Raw genomic sequence first — 26,269 nt, forward strand, 5'->3', positions numbered from 1 at the left:
CATAAAATTTTGACTTGAGAGGCGTTAGTTTGCGCGATTATCCCTCTTGAAAAATTGAACAACCAAAAGTTTCATAAATTCTTCAAACTGCATGTAGCAAATGGTGGAGTGATTCCTTCATCAGCCAGGAGATTACCGAACTGGTAAAACAGCCTGGCTGCTTGTCAGTAATCACTGACGAGTCGATTGATGCCCAAGATCAGTATGGGTTACACACTGTATTTGTTAAATGGTGAACCTGAATCTGACATACTAGAACTGAAAGCAGTCTTTGCAGATACACTTTACCTACAGGCTACTAATTACAACAGAGAATATTCAGAAACATAATATAAAAAGAGAGACATTTATTGAATAGAAAACTTGACTGACTATCTAGATTATACCCTTGACTAAAACAGAAACAATCTGCAAACATAAACATAAATCTGTCACCCTTCCCTCAGTAACAAGGTGGGTTGCAAGCACACATCATAAAGCAGAAGTGTGGTAATTAAACTGATGATGTACGAGCGTGGTAATGTCGCATGCACTTCTCCAGAAACACTGATGTTTTCAGCAAGGAATGCACTACCGGCTAAAAGCAAAACAAAGCTCTGCTCCCCTACACAGTTTCCACAACACCACACTGTTTCCTACAATACGAACACAATGGGGCTCTTTCAACAAACTCCATTCAGAAAGAATAATATCACAATTAACCTTCTGTGCGCTTGCCGCTTGTAACACAGAAATGCTGCCTCTCCCTTTAAAAGTATGTGTCTATTTACGAATGTACTTTGATGTCGGTCTGTATAACAGAAAATGCATATCATTTTTAATAAACTGGAGTGTGAAAACAAGCGCTTAGAAGTTCATAATACTTACAAAACAGTCACTCAGAACTGAAACCTCCCTTCATCTCCCCTGCAATGCCAACCTCATTTAATGATATTTTACACTGAGTTCTCCCTTTGTGCAGGATGTGAAGTTTGATTTTACTGAAACAAGTATATAAACAAAAAATAAAAAATAAACAAATAAATAAAATAACGTCATTAGCAAAGGGTGCCGGTTGTACTAACAAGGTCAAAGAGACAACGTTTTAGTAAACATTTTTAAACTAATAAATAAACAATTGCCATAATTAATATTATCCTAATATGTTGCTTAAAACATAACAATATTCATAAAAGTTGAGTTTTTACCTATAAAACAGTAACACGTTTAAAGTTTGGGATTCGCTGTCTAGCTTGGTGGTGTTTACATTATCGTCACCATATGAAGTGATTGGAAACTGAAATTACTATTTTAAAAACACTATTAGTCCTCTGAATAGCCACGCGTATCTGGAAAGATCACACTACACCGACCGCTGGCTGGATTATTATTATTATTATTACTATTATTTTTATGTACAGGTATTTGTTTTACATTTGACCCATTAACACCAGTGATTATTATCAAGAATAATGTGTTGCAATAAGAAAAAAATCTTAAAACAACAAATGGGACTGCAGGAAAAAAATACCGTGAATCACACTACATTCAACTGCATGTACTTTAATCAGAGGCCAGAGCTGAAATCAATTTCTTTGTGACCTTGTTGATCAATTAGACAATGACTGGGTTGTGTATTTGTTGTGGATGACTTATTGAGGTCATTTCTCCCTCTTGTTTTCTTACTATGGTGACCCTGTGCATGTCTATGAGTACACCCACTTGGCCAGGGCTGAATCTAGCTGTCCGAGGCAAAAAGTAGAGAAGTAACAAAAATATGGTAATTATAGTGACTCCTGCACCTCACCACCTCATTTCTCCTTCTGGCACAGATCAACCCATATGCAGTAGACATTTACTCAACAGTAACACTTTTCAAAACTTGGATAAAAAATGTTCTATATTGCATATACAACCATGAAATCAGAACGCACCCCTTAATCTTTTCACCTATGAATTAACAGTACAGTATCCTACATAGAACCTACTCCTTTTAAAAAATTATACGAAACAAAATACAAAGTGTCCTACTGTAGACGTTATCAGACTAAATCAAGGATCGCCCACAATTTAGGCAAGTTGCTACATCTTAAACATTTACTGTTTCAGAACCTCTTTTCCAATGCCAATGTACTTCTGAGTTCACGACGCTTCAAAAACTATTCTGAAGTATATTCCGAAGCATGCAATTTAACATAGGCTACAGCTTTTGTCCTCCAGACACAAAAGGAAACATCACAGAGAAGTTCCCGTTTCACATTACAGGCACACCACTATGGAAACAGAAGATCTAAATATAGAGCAGCTTGCTTTGAAGTCAACAGCAAATCAGATTTAAAAACAAGGTCTTTAAAAGATTGCAGTGTTTCTTCTGCAGCTGCTGGAAAGGCTGTGATCACAACACCGTTCGTCCATTTTGAATTCAGTCATTCATAGCATTTTTTATAAAAAGTGTAAAGCAGTGATGGGCAGGAGATGCTGGCCTGGCAAAGCTGTGTGTGTAATTTGACTGCACTCCTCTGATCTCGGCAGTGTGGTACTGCTGCTAGGCACTCATCAGGTTGAGTTCAGGTTCACAGGACAGACCAATATGAAGACATTTCATCACAAATCATTGACACAGATGGTCCTTTTGATGCAAACAGCTGCAGGATGTCAAGCATCCCACAGGCCCAGTCCACACTACATTCTCGAGAATCGTACTCAAACGTTTTTAATTAACCCAGATCAAAGCATCCACACTGAAGTACCGTTTCACGTTTAGTCCACCTTAATGCATACAAGCACTCTCAAATAGTCTGGTTACAGTTTCTAGCAGCACAATGGACTGTGGGTCTACTACAGTAGTATCCCACCATGCACAGTTTACAACCTTGCAAATATAGAGCCCGTGCCCAAGGAAGCACTTCTTAGCATGAACATTATGGTTTCATTTCTTAAAAAAAAAAAGGTACACTATCATAATGTTGAATACATTTTGAACTGATTTCATCGCTCCAGATATCAATCAGGGTTGGAGATTTTTTATTTTAAAAAATAAAGAAATCTGATTTGATTTATTTATTTTAAAATTATGGATTTTTTTTTGTAGTACCAGTTGTAGTTCTGCAGTACCTCCAAACTGTAAATTTAAGGATGTTGGAAATGGTGGTTTGTGAATAGTTACATACCAAACTAAATGACTCAATCTTAAATGAATACATAAAGCAAATTATCTATCACTGTGGCATCCTCTAAATGTGAACTACAATATGTGAACTACAAGAATTTAGTGATGGAGTACACCAGAGAAAAATACCCCTCACTCATCCCAGTCATTCATTCTTTTACTTTCTTTTTTTGATTTCCTCTTTCTGTGTCAGTCCAAACACACACACAGTTGTTATTTAGGACTACTTTGCTTTTTATAGTGTGTTCAGTTGTTAAAGTTCCTGCTTGCACCACTGAATAAACCTGATTTCAGTGGGTCTTAACACCGTGCTCAATTGTCTATTTGGGACCTCACTGCACTCATCGGAATTGCTTTGGTGAATATGTTAATGATGGGGATCATTCAGAATACAATTTCAATGCAGTATTTTTATTTTTTGTTATTTTTTTTTTTATGTCTTCACTCCATTTATGCGCCACAAAATTGGGGGCAAAGGGCATTCGCACTTGCACTCGCATTTGCGCTGTGATCAGAACACAACCCTAAGAGTTTTAGTTTAGACAGTAACAGTTTAAGGTTTGTGGTAATAAAAGGTTTTTACAACATAGTTTCTCAAGGAAGACATGAAAAGTATGTAAAATAGGTAGTAAATGAAAATAATTGCTGAACGGCAGACAGCAAGAGCAAGCCCCGATTTCCTCGATGGAAGTGGGCGAGGCCGAGGGGAAGGATTTAGAACATACTTTATGTCTTTTCCTTGAGAAATTATATAAAATAGGAAGTAAAAGAATTTTTTTTTTTTTTTTTTTTTTTTAAATCATGCAATTTTAAAATCAGTTGTTTAAAAATCGAATGATTTAAAATCAGCCAATCTGTATATCAAATGTGCTTCGATTTCGCCATCTGATCAAATCACTCCGTGATTCACCATTTTCCAACAAACCTCAGCAATTGCATACAGTACAGCAGTATTGCTAGTCGTTCTCAACTCCTTCAGGTGCCTTCTGAAGACTGTATTTTTAACGTCCAACCGGCAAAACATATCGGACAGCATTTTGGGATATATGAGGATACACAAAAAATGTAGTTCTGTATTACAGCTTCCACTCTCCTGACAAACGGCACTACCTGATATGATACCAGACTCGACCCTGAAGTGGTCTCGAGCACGGTATTAAAACGCAACGTAGGGTGGATGCTACCTGTATTTAGTACTTTTAAGCTTTTTTAAAAGACAACTAATACCGGTTAAAAGGCATAGTGTGGAGAGGGCCAAGGTTAAGTTCCTATCCAGTTTTCTTTTTCTTTTCACAATGTAACAACCCACTGCACATACAGCCACAACAAATTTTCAGATGCAGCCACAAACAGCTGGTCTGCACATTTTTAAAATATACGTTTCAAGAATTTAGTTTAGGAGAGAAACAAATCTACTTACCAGTTCCTACGTAGCCTTTAAAGCGATCTGATAGCCGGTCTACAAATGCATTTACAAGATCTATCCCCAGCAACGTCACCTGAAAGAATGGAAACATCATTAATCCAACTACAGCAACCAGCATTGAAAAAAAAAAGAACAAAAACAACTCAAATACTGTATTTTGATAGATGAACTCACTTATAAAATTAATTGTTCAAAAAAAATTTAAAAAAAAAGTTTAAAATGAGATACTGTATGTACAGAAACTATATACAAAAACGAACAAAAATCTGTGGATGATCCCGTGGTTAGTACTTCATGACTATATAAAATCTAGTACGGTAGTTAGTACCAATTGCAACGAGCCAAGAACTTCCAGATAGTCCCCAGGTGTGTATTAAAAATGTTCCCATTTGCAACGAACTCCAGATGATGACTGTTGCCCCCGAGATGTTCTGGATATACGGTACTAAATTAAACCATCAAACGTTTTAGACCAAGTAGAAGAGTTACAGTACTAACTCGAGTTAAAACGAGAAACCTCATTAAAACCACGTTTTCTAATAAAACTGATAACAAATATATACAAATAGCGTAAACATTGAGCTTTCAATGTTTAATATGGGACGAAATTAAATGGTGGTAATTCAAAGTAATACGGCATTTACGAGATTACTCAGTACTTCAAGATAATGTTGCATTTTACACCCTGAAAATACATTTTAATCTCAGTGGTAGAGGGTAAATTACTTCCAGACCCAAAGCCTTATCTGGAGCACTGCTTGGATGGCTCGATTTGCTATCTGATTAAATGTACAGCTTTGATAAATTTTTGCTCTGATTAATGGTCTTTGTTAATTAAACTGTGGATAAACACGGTTTGTATATACCAAGCAAAACTATTAGGCTAATTAAAATGTGTTACCTTCATGTTTCACACACACGAGGTTTGGAGATAGTCTTGACCCTCTCCAGAGTACAAAACCTGAGGATCAGCTGATCCCAACTCATTTGTTTGTTGCAATTGGAACTAAATTAATCCACACCTCAAGAAAGTACTATACTAGCTAGTCCGCAATTTAGTATACTTGATGTGTATCAACTCCAATTGTTCGTTGCAGCTGATCCTGTATGTTTAAATTTGGACAGCAACCAAAAATTGTGAACCAGCATGCAGATGACCTCCATTCCTGTACCACATAGGACTTTTAAATGAAGCTTTTGGTGGAATGCAGCAAAGACCCATGTATGGTAAAATGGTTAGAAGGTGAGGAATGCTGTTCAGATGCTCCCATCTATCCCTGTCTGAGAAGTCCTGGATTTGCATTCCTTTTGCTAATTTCAAATCACTCTCACCATGCCTCACATACTTTCTGAATGCAGGGATAATAGGAAAAATAATAAAACAGACCTACCTATAGCATTTTTGTCCTAATACAGTTTTGTAGATGTTTAAAAATAGGCTAGCAAACAGCTGGCTTGAAAAATGAAATTCCTAATTTGTCTGCTTGTTTGATGCTTGTTGTGAAAACATGGCAAGGCAACCAGTCTTTAAAATTGGTTATATGAGAGAAAACATCATGAGATTTGAAGATTGCCTCCATGGACAACACAGATTTGTGTAATGCATGGAGGACCTCTCCAGATCTCTCTCAAAAGATCCAGAAGGCAGCAGATAAACATGAAATAATATAAAAAGAGCAGAGTCCTCTAATCACCGAGTTGTCATATAAAGCATCATCATTAGTTACAGCATCACTAACTAGTAACGTGACTTTCTTGCTTGCTTCAAGTTCTCAGTTTGAACACTTTAAATGTATAACTACAAAACAATATTCTAAACCAAGAGAGTACTCTTTGTATGCAAGGTATACTTTGGGTTGGAAGTGTTAATTGATTTTGTAGGTTAAAAGCACCAGCAACACAGAAACGGTAAAAGGAGTGAAGAACAAGCGTTCTTGCCAATCCACATAACGATACAAGTGAACTTTGTTCACACACCCATATTGTAACAGATTAATTCCCATTACATTAAACCAGGTCACCTAACTTTCGTCTGCAAGTAAAGGAAAGCAAATTACCAAAGTGCCTCAGGGATCATTGGGTAAATATTTACTAACAAACAGGATGGAATATTTGCCTACAGTAATTCAACAACAGGAGTAATTAGGGGGAAAAAACTACAGGGTCTAGGTGGCACAATGGTAAAATGCATTATTGTGCAGTAGCTGGTTAAATGCATTATTGTGCAGTAGCTGGTTAAATGCATTATTGTGCAGTAGCTGGTTACTTCTGGAATCCAGCTTGGTTAAATAAACAGTAAACCACACTTCCACATTTGAAAGGTCTATCTTGTTTACAGAAAGGTTTAACAAACTAAAGCTTTCCACTGCCCCCCCCCCACACCCCAAAAAATATACACAGTAGTTAAATGCTCAAAATGAGACATTTTATTTGAATTGCATTATAATTAAATGTCAATGGTTCAGGGCAAGCTGCTCCTTTACTGCGACAACCGTTTAAAACAAAAACTACTATCAACAAGGTATTTCACATGCCATTAAAATAATGTTTTGACACAAGATCTTAAGCTGACCGTCTGGAGGAAGGGCAGTCTGTCTAGCCACAGATTTCCAGAGGTTTCATTTCCACTACTAATCTGATTAGGGGGGGGTTGTTTTTCCTCTCCTAGCAGATCACACTGGCACCAAAGCGAGCGAGCACAGGTGGGCCGAATAGCCTTTTCTTGTTTAATTTCTGATGGTCTTATGACACAAAAAAATAAACACATTTTGAGGCCTTGTGATTTTATAAACTGTAAAACAATATAAAGCAATCTCAATACTAGTCAACGTACCCCAAAAACCAAACAAACAGTCTAGGCTAATTTTCCCTCATTATTGGGCATAAACACTACTATCCGAGCTGCCAACAAGTTAGGAATGTGTTGAGCTTCATAATGAAGCGTGGCACAACACCGATGGGCCTGAACCAGGCACACATGAGCACTATGCGTCTGACTTTCAGCTGTAAAATACTGTAGAAAAATTGAATGGTAGTTGTCAGTACCACAGCAGGCTATGTACTCAAATATATGCACATATGGCCAAGTTTTGAATCACCTAGACAGACATAATAAATTAAAAAAAAAACATATGAACATACATTTAGATATAATTTACTTATCGTGTAATCAAATAAAGTATACCAGAAACCACAATAGAAATACAGTATTTTATGTTAGATATCGAAATGTTACATTTTTCTGTTTCATGGAAACTTTAAAGTGTAATTCACTATGTTAATGGAAGAGTATTCAGCAGGTTTCATTCGATGAAGCAAAATGTGTTACTTCTCAGGGGTGTGCAACAGGATTTGAGTGAAGGACAAGTTTTGCCGTTATACTTTGCCAGTAAGAAAAGTAGTTTTATTGTTTAATTTTTCCTATGTTCGTTCTGTTGCTAGAAAGACACTCCAGGTATATTTTTAGAGAGCCACGTAAGTTTCTGAAAACTGAATTGAGGAAGTCTAACACTTAAGCACAAACATTTTAAAAAGTGTTTACGTCCCACCCCTATTACTTCCGATAGCAAGCTGTGGAACAAGCTGATCTTCTGTTAGTTCTGTCTCGATTTTAGTGTTGCTAACCTAGGGTTACCATTTACAGTATTTACATTTATCATATATTTAATCCATTCATGCCTAATTTTTTTTATAATCAAGTTTCCCTTGGTGTACTTGTGTGCAGATGTGACTTATGAACATTTCCATTTTTATTTATTTATTTATTTATTTTTAATGTTTGCCTTAGGCATTTTCAAGAAATTCATTTTTCCTGCACCTCTTATAGGACGCTAGGCACATATTTAGTATGCTAGATATCTTATTACTAGGAAGATATTCATTGTTATTATAATAAACCACAATATTATAAAAGAACGCTCATTTATTGTACATGAATTGACCCACAGTAAACAACTTAACTAAATCAGCAAGTACAGTATCCGTAAAAACCATAACTCACAATATAGCCCACTACTTTATGTCACAATTTGGTCATTTGATATTTATGTTTGAAAGCATGTCAACAGATATTGACAACCAATTGGGGACCACCTTGACACCACTTTGCCAGTGACTGTTGGTGGATAGGCTTGAAAACCATCAATGTGCAGTTCAACATGACATTTACAACACACAAATTTAGCTTTCTTGCCACAATGAGCACACCACCTCTGGAGTCTGATTTCTTTGTGGGTAGTGACCTGGCTCATCCTGTCACACAGCTTTGGGCATCTTCTCCTCCCTTTGGCGTCCTGAAGGGAGTGCCCGAACGCTGCCAGGAGCATTCCGTGCCTCAGCTGAACACTTTAGCCCGTACACATTTACCACCTCTTTTCAAAGCGCCAGCAGGTCCAGGGATCTATCAGAGTTCCTATACAGGAGCCATGCATTCTGTATGGCCACATCAGGCATAAACATAAAGAAGTTTATCCACCCCTTCTTTGAGCAGATGGGAATTTTGTAGTAGCTAATGCTTTGGTCCATCCTAATCAACTCCACCCATGTACTTGTTTTCGCATCGAAGCACCTGTGGCTCATCACCTTCAAATCACCTTCTCAGCCCGAACGTAGCACCTGACCGTTGGACAGGACAACAGGACAAACAGGACTGTCTGCTGGAATGTCACATTCTTAGGTAATGTGAAGATCAGTCCTGTCACCACAGAGCCACCCAGGCCAAGTTCAGGTAATATAACTGAATGAGGTATCCAAGTAAAAAAAGTAATTAAACAAACTTGATTGTTTTGCATTTCATTAACTGTTTCAATAAACATGTCAGCCTCAAACTCTCCTGATTCTATCATACTAACAACTTCAAGGACAATGTACTTTCTTTGAATGTGCCATCTGAACTGTGAATAAAGTACTAAAGAAGTAAATAGGTATTGTCTGTCAGACATTGAATAAGAGCACTGATTTCATTGATTCTATTCCCTGGTACATGTGTTAATTAACAATAAGGGTCTTAAACTAGACAAAACAAATATTAAACAAGACACAACAAGTACTACGCCAGACAAAACTATAAACATCATTAGAACTATGTGTTATCACAAAAAAAAAAAAAAAAAAAAATTGTATGCACCTGTGCCTAGAGTCCAATATATGGGAGACTACAAAACCAATGTTCAATTTAGATAATATGTTTAATAATTGTTATAAAATGGTTATGTACAGCTAATGCACATACTAATCACTAGGCTTGTAACAATAATGATAATAAACAAATGATTTAATCGATTGGGACTCCATGATAACAAATGAATGTTTGAAAGAAACTGAATATTCCATGAAATTAAAAACGTGTCGTATATATTTACTTACTGTCAAGAACAATGTGTTGTTGCTTCTAAAAGTTACTGAGAATATCCATCTGTGAACAAATACAAATGATGCAGAAATCCAGAGTAACCTGCTTTGTTAATGTACCTTATACATACTATTGTTTTAAAAATCAGTCCCATCTGTAGCCATCTGTCTTGAGCAAAACTAATAACATTACTACGTTGTCACATGCTGCTGTTGCAGAAATGTATTTTTTACTTTTTCGTTTTGAAGCAAAGCACTATCTGCAACCTTTTTCGTTTTTCATTGCTGTCTGAGTTTTTCATTGCTGAACATGAGTGGTTGGGGGCAGCCTGCCTCCAATTCATCAAAATAAGGCGGCAGGCCAAAAGAGATGTGAAAGCCAGGGTGCTGGATTGGAGTTTGGACAAAGGAAGCACGTCAGGTGAAACATCAAATATCACTCCAAGTGGTGTGGGGTCAATGGGCAAATTACACATTTGGGAGGTGGTCTCAAAAGACAAGACAAAAAAGACAAAGTTCCAAAATGCGGCTAGTCTGGGACAGGTCCTAAACAAATGGATCAATGAGGCAGAAGCCTGCTTACATCTATCACATGTAGGATAAATTTAGGCCAATTTAGTTTTGGACATGTGGATGCAATGAAAGATTCTGAATTGAATCTGAGCGTGACATGCACAAATAGGAGAGGCGTGTACTCTTAAAATAGAGTCCCAAATGTCATCTGTAAAATGAAAGCCAAGGTCCTGCTCCCAGGCAGCCCTTATAGTAGTTAATGAAGGACAATAAGGAAAAAATTGAATTGTCAATTATATAAAAATCATACCACTACATTGAGGATTAAGTTTAAGTAGAGAATTGATGGGGGATTCAACAGGTAAACTGGGGAAATGAGTCACCCTACTATGCAAGTGTCTAATCTTCAAGTACCGAAAGAAGTGTGTATTTGGAATATTACATTTTTAAGAAAGTTGCTCAAAAGCAGCAAAATTACCATCGATATACAGATCTTTCACAAATTTCAGGCCCTTACCATGCCATGCCTGGAAGGAAACATCATTCAAAGAGGATGCAAAATTATGATTCATAGCAATCGGAGAAAACACTGATCAAGACTGAAAACCAATATTCTGTCTAAACTGAGCCCAAATCTTAAAGGAATGTTTTACTATAATGTAAATGTTGAACACTTCAAAAAAAATTAATAGAAAAACAGGCTTAGGTTAGGTCGGCCAGGGTGCCCGTAGCTCAACGCACAGAAGCGACCCCTGTAGTCTGGTCAGGCGCCTGTAGGCTTGCCTGTAAACTGAGTTGTCCTCCAACGCTATAGTTCTGGGCTGGCTGCATGGTGGGCCTGCAGAGTGAAACAAAGCGGTTGGCTGACGACACATGCTTCGGAGGACAGCATGTGTTCGTCTTCGCCGCTCCCGAGTTAGTGCAATTGGACATTTCGAATTGGGAGAAACTGGGTAAAATCAACTGCTGATTACTAAATAAAAAAAAATAAAAAAATCTGTCAGTAGCTTGCAAAAATGCCCGTTTAAGACCTTTGATCCGCTTAAACCAGAAATGACAGAGGGAGTTTTTTTTTTTTTTTTTTTTTTACAAAATAAGCAGCTGCAGACAAGTTTTACTTCTTAGGGATTTATTACAATCCAATAACTCTAGTAGAGGATTAGCTTTTAAATCTTCAGTAAAAACTACAAATGTGGAGGTCTGTGATCCGTTGGGGCATTATATAAAGGTTGAATGAATTCTAAACATCGCAGGGATGGAAATAAGATTTACTGAGTTTAGTAAGACACACATGAGCTTGTTACTTTCTACACTGTGGATAATCAAACTCATATTGACTCATTTCCATCCCTGCATCAAGCAAAATGGATGAAAACACATGTGGCCTGCATCAATGATATGCCCTGAGATTGAAACAAAGTGACAGTGAAGCAGTTTCTGCTGTAGAGACACAGTAGTAATGTAAGAAACTCAAAAGAAGCCAAACTACTGCCACACGATGATCCACTAAAAACAGAAAAGCAGATCTGCAGTAGTTAAAATGCAGAGGGACTGGTGGCACAATGCAGGTATGTTTGGAAACATATTTCAGTGTTGTAATGTACAGCAGAACATGACATTTACACAGTGCTGTGGCAGGAACAATGGGCTTTACAAGGTAAATGATGTGGAAATTGTACTTCATGAGAACATTTGTTTCAAGTCTGTAAAAAGTTATTGCTGGAGTAATTGGGGGGGGGGGGGGGGGGGGGGGGGGGAATGCAAGTGTACGCTTTAAAAATTAATAATTAATTTCTGGACCAAAAAAATAATCTTGAACAGTTACATCAAGAACTTCTGAAGGTGTAATTTTGTTTTTGGCCAGTGGTGTTCACTAAAATTATTTTTTGGCAGAGCAAGGAGTAAGAAAGAATGGAAAATAAATTAGATTATGATGAAAGAAAATGTGCACCTTTGTAATGAAGGGTTTAAAAGACTTTGGAACCAATTCAAACTGCGTGCAGTGTGAGAGATCAATTATTTAAATTATGTTCTGGCACAGAGACAGAGCTCTGATGTGTCAAAAGAGAGAGAGAGAGTGTGACTCATAGCAACAGCTTTGACTCACCTTGCCAATAACAGGACACAGAAAGAGTACTTGAAACTGCAAGCACAAGTAAAAAAGGAAGTTAGAAATGAACATTGCCAAGGGGGCTAAAACCAATTCCAAAATGTTTTTCTAAATTATAACAGCAAAAGAACATTCAAAGGAGGAAGTAAAACGTCAAAGAGATACAAACAACAACATCATAGAAAAAATAGCAACTATATTAAATGATTATTTTTCACAAGTTTTTACAAAGGAGGATATGGAGAACATGCCCCACATGTTGACCTATTCCTATCCAATTTAAAATAACTTTAGCATAAGAGAGACAGAAGTATTAAAGGGATTAGGGGCTCTTAAAATAAACAAATCCCCTGGGCCAAATGAGATCCTCCCAGTAGTACTCAAAGAAATTAAACAAGTTATTTACAAACCACTAACCAAGATCATGCAACACTCTCTTGAGACAGAGGCTGTACCGACAGACTGGAGAACTGCAAAACGTAATACCGATCCACAAAAAGGGAGACAAAACCGAACCAGGTAACTACAGACCAATAAGCCTGACTTCTATTATATGTAAACTTATGGAAAACTATAAGATCCAAAATGGAAAATTACCTATATGGTAATAGTATCCTGGGAGACAGTCAGCATGGTTTTAGGAAAGGGAGATCGTGTTTAATTAACTTGCTTGATTTTTTTGAGGATGCAACATCGACAATGGATAATTGCAAAGCATATGACATGGTTTACTTAGATTGCCAGAAAGCTTTTGACAAAGTCCCACATAAAAATAGCCTTTTCACACTTGCACATTGAAGCCGAGCAGAGCAGAGCCCTCATGGTAAGGGTAGTTTCACACTTGTCATTTTGTCGAGCCGAGCCAAGCCAGAACTGAAACTCTGGCCTTGCAATAAATCTGGTACTGGCTCCTGCTGAGCAAGGTTGGGGGCGGGGTTAACTCGTACTGTCCGAAACAAAGTCTAACAAAAGATTTCACAGGAATTGAGAAATACGGGACTAAACCACAGTGCAAAAGTGTGGTGAAAAAAATAAAACAGGATTACAAAAAAGCTGAGATCCAGGATTCTAAGCACGGTTTGTTGCCTTCATCTACGTGTGTTAATATTTTTCTGCATTCCAATAAAAGTAACAGCATCGCCGTATCTTAAGCAAGAATTCTTGAAAAAAACTGTACATCAGTGTGTTTTTTTTGTTGTTGTTGTTGTTTTACCCAGCAGCTCTTTCACACAGTACATCTTGCACTCTCAATAAACAAGCCACGATACTTAAATCTCCCATTCAAAATTATAAGAACGTATTTTTCGTTTGCGTTTTTGTGCATTACTACCGCTTTGGTCACTGTAGTCCTCGTAGTCAGAAGTAGATGGCTGAGATGCAGATCAGAATCCCCGGAAGATGCTAACTGCTTAGCAAAAAACAAAAAGGAAATAAAAAAAAATTTAAAAAAATCTGCAAGGGCTTCCCTGTTAAACTAGTGCGGAAAATAAAAAAAGCACAATGTTAAAAAATTAGGCAAGTGGAAAAATGAAATGCAAGTTAAAAGTAGGATCGGGGATGAACAATTCATGTAATCTGTAACTCTGTTGGAAATAAATATAAAAAGGAGCAGAATTAGGCTCAGGCAAGGTAAAAGCAAAGGTTGTTTTACAATTAACAGCTTTTTCCGAGTTTAATTATGAAACATCCAGCCATCCGTTATCTGTAACCACTTAATCCTAGAGGGTTGCAGTGAGCCAGAGCCTAACCCTGCAGACACAGGGCGCAAGGCACCTGACACTACAGACACTACACCCTGGATGGGATGCCAGTCCATTGCAGGGCAACCAATTGCCAATTTAGAGAGGTCAATCCACCTAGCTAGCATATCTCTGGACTGTGGGAGAAAACCCACACAAACATAGACAGACCCCTGCCGCCAGACTTGAACCCGCCAGACTTGAACCCAGCGCTAACCACCGTGCTACCCTTAATTATGAAACAGAATCAGCTATAAATAAAACTTAATATTGCTGCCACCTACAGGACTGGAGTGTACCTTCATCAATGCTGTTACTGCAGAACAGTTTTTGTTAAACAAGCAAGTATTTTACAGTCATTTTGCTGCAGCATAATAGATTACCACGAATATGCATTTCTGCCTCCCTTTCCATTCTGTGCTACCCGTGAACGCAAGACAAAATATTTCTGTCCAATGGAATAATCTGGCATCTAGGACGCAAAATTTTGCATTAACGCGACCTCTGTATGATGGTTTTTCTGATCAGTTACAAACATTATTATCATGTCAAACATACTAACGTATTTAACCCTGGCAACAAAGTTATATCTTGCTAGTAATTGGGGACAACGAACTAGCTTCAGAAATCAGGTCCAAAGGATATTTTAGTGTAGACACAAAATAGACAACACTAAGAACACAACTGTCTTATTTACCATGATGCTTGCCATTCATTACCTATTTGGTCTGTGGGCTGGTTTGTTTTACATTCTCATACCAATGAATAAATATTACCCCAATTCTTTATTTTTTTTTATTAAAGCCAAGATGTTCAATTAGACTTATTGCTGTAATAGTAAGTAAAGCACCTGAAGACACACTCATGCCATAGTGTTTATAAACATCATTTGCCTCATTGCTGGCATTATCAGGAGGAAAATGTTATTACATTACAACAGTTCAGAAAACACAATGTCCAGCACATATTTACAGTTTTCCACCAACAAAAATGAAACACTGATAAAAAAAAAAAAAGAAAAAAGTGTGTTGACTGACTCATTGTTAAACAGGTTCACTGTTGTGTGTCACCGATTATAATTTAAATAGCTCCCCTTTTAATGTAGACGCATAATGAATCCTCCCAATTCTTTATTTGCTAATTCGGTCTTGTTATTTGCAAAATTTAACAAGAGGTGTGTCTCCAGACAGAATGTCTTTATAAAACAGGGGAGTGCAATTCGTATCGCCCGACACCTGGGCCGACAAGTTTTGCCGTTACACTTTGCCTGATTGACAAGTACTTTTTATGTAATTATTTTTCCTGTGTTCGTTCTGTTGCTAGAAAGACACGCCAGGTATATTTTTAGAGCCACGTAAGTTTCTGAAAACTGAATTGCGGAAGTCTAGCCCCTGCACACAAACATTTTAAGAAGTGTTTATGTCCCACCCCTATCACTTCTGATTGGCTAGCTGTAGGAAAAGCTTATCTTCCACTGGCTACAAAGAAACCCAGAAATGGCTGCCAAGAGAGCCTCTGTGGCAATGTACAGACTAATCTTTTAAATGTAAGGTAGTATTTGCATTATTTTTTATTTTTTAATTAGCAAATAAGTGATGCAGCTTTCTTAATGCATGAATCTCACCTTTAAATACAGCAATCTAGTTACAACTACAAAAACATTAAATAAATACAAGTCGCTAATGCATTAGTGGATTAGAAGAAATCGTGTTATGTAATTTTTATAAAATCATTTTGGAGTAAACTTTGTGGTCCAGCGTATACAGTACTTGTTAGGATGTTTAAAAAAAAAAAAAAAAAAAAAAAACACATTAAAGTTTACGTTTAGAAGCATTTCAAGACAAACAAGCCATCAGGGTATGAAACTTGATCACCCTGCTGCAGCAGTGTTCCAGTTAGCCATCATGGGACAAGATGTTAGATGAGGAAATATATTTGTAAAATGTTGTACACTTGTGACAGAGACTGAATGACTGAGTCAACAATCTCCCTCCCGACCTGTGAGTGTGCTGTATAATAAGAACAGAGTGCCCCAGCCTGGATGGTTTGACAGTTCATTCCAGGGTCAGTTGAAGTCGATCATCCAGGAATGGGACGGAGCCACAATACCAGATGTCATCACCTCTCATGGATTGGAGAATACGTGATCGCACTCTCTACCTAAGGGGGCGTGACTGAGGGGAAATCGGAGGATGTGACCGAGCAATTTGTTCCTTTGTTATGGTTACGGACGGACGGACCTGTAAAGGAGTACAGAGATAAAATAACCGTAAGCGTTTCGTGTTTTGTTTGTTTTGTTGCTCTAACTGTCACTGTATGACAGACTACCACTAGCCGGGAGCTGTCGCTAAAAGCTAGCACCGAACCCAGACTACACTGCACCACTTTTTCACAATTGTGTGTTATTACTGCATTATTATTTCAGGACTGAACCCCATGATTTAACTGAGTGACACACTATGATGAGATCCACATAATAGTGACACAACAAAATGTGTTGCCTGTTGTGACTGAACTGCACAGTCTTTCGCCTGGACACCTGTCGGTTTTTTCATAAAACTTATGTTTGAAGTACATTCTATGGGAAATATTATAAGGTACGGTCTTAATTAATTAATTACTTTAATTAATATCGAAAATTAAATATATATATATACTTATTATTATTATTATTATTATTATTATTATTATATTTATATATATATATATATATATATATATATATATATATAAAAAGAAAAGGGCTTGTAACCAAATATCAACTCAGCCACCGAGTCGCTGTGTGTCCCTGAGCAAGTCACTTAACCCCTTGTACTCCGTCTTTTGGGTGAGACGCTGTAAATGACTGCAGCTGATGCATAGTTCACAGAACCCTAGTCTCTATAGGTCACCTTGGATAAAGGCATCTGCTAAATAAACAAACAATAACAATTAATCCAAGTCAAGTTACTTTGTTTATTCAATAACCTGTAAATAATTAAAAACAAACCTACCTGGTTGTACTTTTAATGGTCAGTGCAAATGCTGATGTTACTGTCCAGTCACAGAAAATCAACAGCAGATGTTTTACATTAAACTGCAGTCCAGAGTTAAAAAAAATATATTTTCCAACTCCAAGTATCTTGCCTTTTCTTATTAGCCATGGTGTTGTTCTGCGTAACATTTAATAAGTCTTTATATTCATCATGTCAAAATTACCTTTCTTAATTTGATGTTACCCAAGTTTGGCTTCCTTCTTTCAGTACTTGCTATATCCATTTATTTTATTTCAGTTTACACAAAAGTTCACCATTAGAATTTTTTTTCATTTACAAATCTTACATTTTGCTGTTACAAGTATTGCATAATTAATTAGGGTCCTTACGTTTAATATGCAAATGACAACTGGTTTAAGACTAACTTAACACTCGTCAATCATCAGCATTTAAAAAAAAAAAAGAATGTTTGCTTCTACTTGTAGTGAATATATAATGCTTCTTCGTGTACTCATATGCAATATACTATTTGAAGATTTTATTTTTATGTGATCGTGTATTCTATGGGAAATATTCCATGCCAGAATTAAATAAATAAATAAATAAATAAACAAACATCAAAAAATAAAGACATTTTATTTATTTATTTCAATATATATTTCACAATTTCCACTCTGCGTCGTTACATTTCCACAAAGTCACCACCTCGTTTTCTTTTATCATTTCACTTTGACAAAAGCACTTCTGTCAATCAGAGGCAGTGGGCGGTATCAATTACACCATTGGCAGGCTGAGATTGTCCCATCCCATTCCAGGCAAATACAAATCGATGTTGATCTGACCCATTTTCTCAGCCAGCCATGTGCGAGCAGTGTTGAGATTTTGTCGCTACATTTGGTGACTTTGTAAACACGATGGAGATTTTATAAAAGGTAGACAGCAAAGCAGAAAAGGAAATGCGTTTGCGGAAATGATTAATTCACTACATAAGATATAAATCACTACCAGAACAGTAGAACTTGTTTCCGATGTTTTAATTCAATCACTGAAGGTAACTTGCAGCTTACTGCTCATAACACGTACAACTACCCTTTATCAGAATAAATCATGCATCCATATTTCAGAAAGCTAGAAAACACACTGAGGTTTGTATTACTAAAGATAATGAATGTTAAAAAGAGATCTTTCCATCTTTCATTCACAAGTGTTACTATTAAATACAATACTACATTCATAAATCAACTTCCACTCATCTGCCCTCTGTATAAAATGATAGGAATTACATTTTCATCCCAGGGCTTGCCAACTTCTGAGGAAGTGACTATTTTAAGGACAATGTCAGACGACTACAGGCTGTTTTGGAGCAGATATCCCTCAATATTCTCTTTCTGTGGTACCGTATAACATAACAAGGTCATTATGACAAGCTGGCATCAGCCTGTATTTCCAGACCACAAAACCCAATATTGTGAAAAGTCAATTTTACAAACTACTTTTGACATGTAAAGTCCTGTTTATAATAGGGTTGGATGATAACGACATTTTTAGTTTATCGTCTAAATTATCACAATAATCATGATTATCGGCCGAAATAATAAAATAACAATTCTTGTAATGTATCAAAGTTATATTTGAGCAGCATGACAACCACCTGTCTGAGTCACAGTTTAGAAGAAAAGAAACTAGACAGTATATGCGCAGAGTTTAATTTCTGGTGGGTGCCCAGAACAAACGCCAGTATAAAAATACACCTATTGTAATTTGTATATTCAATTATGTAGTTGTCCTATAAAATATATTTATATATTTTTTTCTTATTTAAACATTTGTTAATTCAAGACCATTCACTTTCATAAAAGAAAGTGCCACCAAATGTATTAATACAACTAAACAAAATTGCTAACATTACCTGGAAGCATTTGTTTCCTATACTTGTGTGGCGAATCTGCCATTAAGAGAATCAAACTAGGTTTAAAAAAATACATGTATTATTAGGAACATACTGAGTTTTGCACATCGCTGCCTGTATGCAGACAGTTTAATAAAATAAACAGCCTGTCCTTCCATTAAACATTAACTCTCCTCTACTTAACTGTTTTTTACAATAGCAACGTCGTGGAAACATATATAGATTCATATAATCACATAATTTGCTCTCTCCTGCGGAATTTTAAATGTTTTGCAAAAAACCAAAAACTCATACATTTGCTCCCTACTTTCACTATGCATGTCACTAGCGTGCATACATACTATCTACTATCTGTATAGTGAGAAGTGTGGTGGGGTTTCAGTGTGAGCTTTAGTTCAGCCATGGAGAGATTCCTAAGGCCATCGGTGAGCTTCGGAAACAAATATAAATTAGCGCCAAATATAACGGCAGGAGATAGGGCACACATGCAAAATGCAAGTCAAGTATTTCCAAAAACTCACCATCACAGCTTCTGTTAAAACGGCAGAAGACCGTGACAATGACCATGGATAGACAAACAGTGGCTACTGAAGAACAAAATAAGGTAAGCATTATTATACAAAAATATTTCATAGTTTAGTCACAAGTTCAAAGCAAAGCGTTGTTCTGTTACTCGGTGAACGGTCAGAGAAAAATAATTAAGTCCTTGCTTGTACTCCCTATGTTGCAGGTCCTGAAAGATGTCATTCTAATTATATATGGAAATACACAAACGTTTTTTGTACATGGTGTAGTAACATCAATGCTCAAAAAGGAAGGGAGCGGCGAACTATATTAGACATTATCCAATTACTTGGGTTAACAACATTTGCGAAAATCCTCTTTTTCAAATCGCTACTTTCCCGTTTGTTTTGTGGTATGTGATGGCAGCACTTGCACATTGTGGTCTTTGTCAAAGAAGCAAAAATGCTAGTTTAATCAATCAATCGGTATCGTCTGCCACTGTTTCTATCTGCTTGTCACAGCCTCCAAACTATTTCTATGTGCCGTCTTGATGTGGATACGTTTTAAAATTACAACATATTGGTGAACACGTTTATAAAAATACCCTGTTACATTTGTACAAAAATGCTCCAAGCCTAGTACACATTTGTAAAACAGTGCATTTGTAAAATGTACCAATGCTAATTTGAATCCCAGTACACCAATACAATCTTATTCTGCTAGGCAAATGTTATTATACTATAATATGTGAACTACAACAATTTAGCAAATGAGTACAGAGAAAACTACCCCTCACTCATCCCACTTTTACTTTCTTTAATTTTCTCTTTCTGTGTCAGTCCAAACACACGTAGTTGTTACTTAGGACTACCTTGCTTTTTATAGTGTGTTTAATTGTTAAAGTTCCTAATTGAATTGTCAACATTTGGTTGCACAGAGTAGTGGCGAAAAATGGCTCTCGACTTTTGCAAGGCTCTCGTTTCCCCCTGTATTGTGCGCATTTGTCTTTCTTGCGCATGACAGTTCAGCGTGACAGAATGGCAGGACGTAGTTAGTGTTGAGAAATTAGCATTTAAGTTATGTTTTTGTGTACATTGTACTGGTTTTACTCGAAGGTGACTCCTGCTCACGTATTTATGAATGGGAATAAGAGATATGCACTTCTTTCTTGTTTAATGACCAGACAAATAACTGCATTTCTAAAATTCAGTTATACAAAAGGTGCCTAATTTAAAGGTTTGATAAAAATGCGTGTTTGTTTTTTGAAATTTACTTTGTTTACTAAAATGAAAGTGTTTCAAAGTTCGGGAACACCTGATGTAGTGGATAATAGTTTGAGAGGTAAATCAGAAGTGAGGAATTCTTTTGGAATCATAGTGAATGAAAATAATGAACACGTGCCTGGATTTGTTGCTTGCAAAACCTGTCATCGTGTTTTTGTGAAAGCCACAAAACTAGCGGCAGGAAAGGAAGACACAGGTATTTTAGAAAGGAAGGCTGTGCAGTCCAGTGCTTAAAGAAACCCGGTTCAAATCCCAGCTTAGCCACTGACTCATTGTGTGACCCTCAGCAAGTCACTTAACATCCTTGTGCACTGTCTTTGGGGTGAGGCGTTGTTGTAAGTGACTCTGCAGCTGATGCATAGTTCACACACCCTAGTCTCCTATCTGAGGGTTGTCAACTATGAAAGACGCTATATAAAAATAAAGATTATTAGTAGTAGTTGTCCTAGCAGTAGTAGAGATAGTTAATGTTACAATGTTAAAATATGTCCAGACCACTAGAGAAAGCTACCACACTGTATAGCCTACTGTATAAACTCAATCTGTGGAGAATGGTAGAGATATCTGCGTTAATGCGAGTCAGTGATGCTGCCAAATAGGTAAAGGAGAAACACTTCCGGGTTCGGGTCAGGTTGCAGATCTTATTAAAGCGGGTCGGGTCTGGTGGGGTCGGGTCGGGTCGCGTCGCGTCGCGGGTAAGAAGACGCTGTTGCAGAGGGTTGCGGGTCGAGGTCAGATGCGGGTTGTAAAAATATTGGAACCGCACAGTGCTCTAGCTTGTGCATTAACATGGAAAATAAAGACTTAATTGCCCAGCGTCCATCCCTTTAACAGCTGCCCGGTTCAGCTCAATTAATGTACACGTTATTCTGTAACTACAGATGTCCTATTTAACACAAACAACATGGACAAATAAAACAGTGTAAGCACTTTAGAACATCCATATTATTTGCTATTTTTTAATTAATTACATGCATAGTAGCTACGTGTTTTACAGGTCTAATAAATAAATAAATACTAGCAACAATGTGACAGAACCGGAAGCCCTATTGGGAATTCTGTACGCTGGGAACTATTGTATCCAACAGCGGTTTATCAGAAATGTGGACGTTGTAATACTAAATTAAATGTTTTGTTTATCCTCCAAATATCCCACAATGCTGTGTGATATGTTTGGCTAAATACTCACAACAGGCGCCTGAAAGACTTATCAGGGTACACTTCGCACTAGGTATTCATTTTTATGCTAAAAAAAAAAAAAAATCTATCCAGACATCAGGTAAACTAGTGGGAAAAATAAAAACACAACGTTATATTACTGCAAAAATGAAATGAGACACATAAGTATGATCGTGGATGAACAAATTTGTCATATGTCAGCTCTGTTGGAAATACAATTAAGGGTACCACAATTAGACACCGCAAGACATGAACCCCGAACAATAAACCCCGGAAATGTCAAGCCCTACTTGTGTGTGTTCGCATTTACTTTTTCCAAAATACTTGTTTTATTTATTTTTAGTAGTATGGACCTCTTAATATGGGGCACACTTAAAATAAAATACAGTGCACGATGGGATACTAACGTATTCATTTCCATAGTTCATAGCGCTGATGGGGACTGTAACCGAACTATTAGTGTGTGTACGCATTCAACCCGACTAAACATGAAACTGTACTTCACTGAGGACGCTTTGAGCTGGATTAATTTGAACGGTTTCGAGTACGGTTCTCGAGGTCGGTTATGTAGTGTGGACAGGGCTTTAAAAACAGTATTTTTAGAGCCCTTTAAAATTTTAAATTGCTGGTTCCTCCAACAGCTTTTCCTTGAATAGTCAGTCTCCAGAATCACCCAGGAGCCAGCATTCTCTGGTGCTGATGCAAAACAAAAGCGCTCAAGCTGTATTCCTCAGAGAATTCAGTCAAATTTTGCAAATCACCGTATAGCTTCTGCTAAACAGTTTTTTAGTTTTTTTCTTTTTTTTTTTTTTTTTTGGGAGGGGGGGGTTTGCAGTTTTTGAGCAAACGCTTTATGTTTTATAATAGTATTTTTGACAAACATAATTTGACTTAAATGCGGGAAAGATGAAAAAGCGACCAAGAAAGGTTTTAAAAGATTTTTAAACTTAGGAACCAACCAAGAAGTTTAAAATGTTTGACACATTCTGAAATGACAGCATCTGACAGACACATTGGTGTCATTACTTAAGTCCCACTATTACACATTTTAGAAGGTCAATATTTGGCATATCTATTAATAGTGGGTGGGCATATGCAATTACGGTTTGAAGCACGCCTCGACACTGCAGAAGGATGCACGACCAGGTGTGTTTTTTGGGAAACCTAAAAACAGTCGTGTGATTATTTTGCTTTTTCATTTTAAGTTTATAAACAGAGCAAAATCACTGTATGGAAAATACCCCCCCCCCCAACAACCGAGGAACGCGCATTGGCCAAGCCTCCCCAACAGGCAAGAAAACAAGCTGTTCATTATTATTCCCAATCACGATGCCGGTCATACCACCGAAACTCGCTATTGTTAAGTTCTAAAACCTAACAAAGGACATCACCTTCCCCTGCATGCTTTGCGCCGTTAACTTTGCGTCGTTACCTTAAAATTGCTGGAGTTTACCCAGCCCGCTAACTCATCTATGGTTGCATCCAGTTGTGGTCGGTCCTGCTCCACATCAGAAGACCTTTGCGGGTCGTTGAGGTAGTCGATTAGCTCTTGGCCAACCTGGAGCCGCCGGGTCACGTCCTTTTGCAAGACTTGCTTGTAAAAGTATTCCATGTTGTTGTAACACTCGTCCATCGTTGTTGGTTAAATGTAGAAAGAGTCACCAATTTGTATTCTAAGTCCACACAGTAAAACAGACCATTGACTCTTCAGTAGTCCTGTTACCCCGTCGTTTTACTGCTGTTAAGCAACTTTAGAAGTTTAAAAAAAAAAAAAAAAAAAAAACTTGTTTGGAGTTTGCAAACCGGCGACAGATTTTCTTTTATTCGTTTTCCCAAATTCGGATTTTCATACACCCAAATTAATTTGCCAGTATTCGGCTAACCAACGAAGCCCAGATGGTATAACGTTGCCTCCCTTCTCTTTGATGATCCTCAGCGTTTCTTGCTACCACAGTCCTCCCCTTTCCCAAATAGTGTCACAGCCCCTTGATATGTTCTAGCGTTATTTCTCCGTCCATAGGCTTGGCGCCTCCATTTCATTTTAACAAACCAACTCAAAAAAGTGAGTTGTTGTTATTCTTTTTAGATTACAATAACGAAAACTTGTATTTATACTTCCACAGCCCGGTTCTAAGTGACCTTGATTACTCTTTATCCTAGAATAACACACACCACCTTTGCTCTTTAATTCTCCAGTATCTCAAATACAAAACAGTGTCAGCTAGGCCTTGATCCGAAATCTCTTTCAATACTGCACAGCTGCCCCGTAAACCGCCCAAACTCACTTCCGAGAACATAAACATTTTCATATTAAAATAAATAAAATAAATAAATAAATAAATAATAGTACAAACCATCAGGGTGATATTATTTCTTACATACATTTTAACCAAGTTTAAAGAAAAATAAATCAGTTTTACAGCGTAAATTATTTGTGTTTACTATTCAGGCACTATTTTCCCCCACCACCAAAGCAAGGACCTTTATTTTTAAATGGAGAAAAGGCGCTGGTCTAGCATCTGGAAAGGATGTAGAAGGAAGAGGACACGTTGTTTATGTTGTAGTCTGTTATTTAGTCATGTACAGTAATTTGTGTGGGTTATGTATATATTCATATTTTAAAATGTGGTCAAGTGTACTACTGAGAAATGTACGTTTCTCGAGTCAAAAATTGATATATTCCTTACTTGCAAAAGAAAAACGAAAGAAGAAAACTCAAGAATACAGAAGAAAAGTTTGGATTGTTATTTTATTTTTATTGAATTTTTAGGCTTTAATTAAAGGTTTATCAGTGTTGTTATAGTTTTATCTTGTGATTAATGTTTTTCATGCTGTAAACAATTTAAATGACACACATAATTATTCTGAAATGGAAGTAAAGGTTAACGTGATAAACATTTACAATGCAGGCATTTTTTTCTTATTTTTAATAACTTTGCCGAATAGAAAGCGAATGTAGGGAACCCCTAAGGGACATGGTGTGAATTTTTAAAAAAAAGAGAAAAAGTTAGTATCTAACATGAGCATGACATAACACTTTTCTCTCTCCCTGTTTACATATTAGGAAAAATGTCACAACATTGTAGGCAGAGGATGTCTCCTTTTATTCTTAAGTGCTGGTTTTAAAATGTGTGCTTATTACTCAACCTTTCTAAATCTGACCTCTACTTCTGCCTCCTCTGCTCATCCCTCTCCATCTCAATATCCCTTGAGTCTATCACTCTCCATCCCTCTCTGCTAAACACCTAGGTGTTACTCTTGACCCTACCACTCCTTCTGTCAACACTGACACGCACTTGCTACTTCTTTACCGAATCAGTCCTTTTCTAACTACTTATTCCACCCAATCCCTGGTCCAAGCTCTTGTACTTTCCAGACTAGACTCCTGTAATTTCTTGCTGGTCTCCCTACTTTGGCTATCCACCCCATTCAAAATTCTGCTGCTACTCTTGTTTTCTCCCAACCTCGCTACTCTCATGCTACCCCTCTGCTTTGGACTCTCCACTGGCTACCTATCTCTGCTTCCTTGTTCTTGCCTACCGCTCTCTTCACCACACTGCCCCCTCCCTCTGATCCCTCATGTCATCGTATACCCCCTCTCACCCTCTACGCTCCTCCTCTACTGGCCAACTGGTCATGCCTTCCCTCCACTCTCCTTCCTCCCATGCCTGCTCCTTCTCTTTCCTAGCCCCTCTGTGGTGAAACCAGCTAGTGGAGAACTTCAGAACTACTCCGTCTCTCACTGCCTTCCATCGCCTCCTCAAGACTCACCTGTTTAGGCTGCACTTGTAGATCTCTTGATCTACCCCTCCTACTATGCACTGGACTTACCTGAACTATGCACCACGTTACTGAATCCTCAGCCAATGCACTATCCTTACACTATTGCACTACTATTATTTCATTGTAAATACAACTTCTTGTAATCATAACCTGCTGGATCCTAGTTCATATTGCATTTTAGTAGTATTATTTGCACTCACTATAAACTATGCTGTATTATATATTAATCTTGCATTGTAACCCTGCCCTGTAACACCTGTAAGTCACCTTGGATAAAGGCAGCTGCCACATACATAAATAATTATAATACAGGTAATAGAATGTGTACTTTGCTACAGGAACAGGATCTAC

At 37.3% G+C, this 26,269-nt stretch overlaps 1 protein-coding gene across 32 annotated transcripts in view; it reads right to left on the reverse strand.

The window, feature by feature from the left end:
- Window positions 1-24,391, reverse strand: part of LOC121314738 (CLIP-associating protein 2-like) — a 144,823-nt gene extending 120,432 nt beyond the window's left edge. For 29 of the 32 annotated variants that reach the window (XM_041248339.1, XM_041248369.1, XM_041248346.1 and 26 more), the window contains exons 1-2: window positions 23,568-24,391; window positions 4,569-4,647 (exon numbers count right to left, since the gene is read on the reverse strand). In XM_041248339.1, the coding sequence (XP_041104273.1) occupies window positions 4,569-4,647; window positions 23,568-23,768 (280 nt within the window). In that variant the 5' untranslated portion in view covers window positions 23,769-24,391. The remainder of the gene's footprint in view (window positions 1-4,568; window positions 4,648-23,567) is intronic. The other 3 variants (XM_041248360.1, XM_041248359.1, XM_041248356.1) reach the window with 1 other exon arrangement.
- Between the last annotated feature and the right edge of the window lie 1,878 nt (window positions 24,392-26,269).

Source organism: Polyodon spathula, chromosome 4 (assembly GCF_017654505.1).
Source record: "Polyodon spathula isolate WHYD16114869_AA chromosome 4, ASM1765450v1, whole genome shotgun sequence".
Classification (NCBI taxonomy): Eukaryota; Metazoa; Chordata; class Actinopteri; order Acipenseriformes; family Polyodontidae; genus Polyodon; species Polyodon spathula.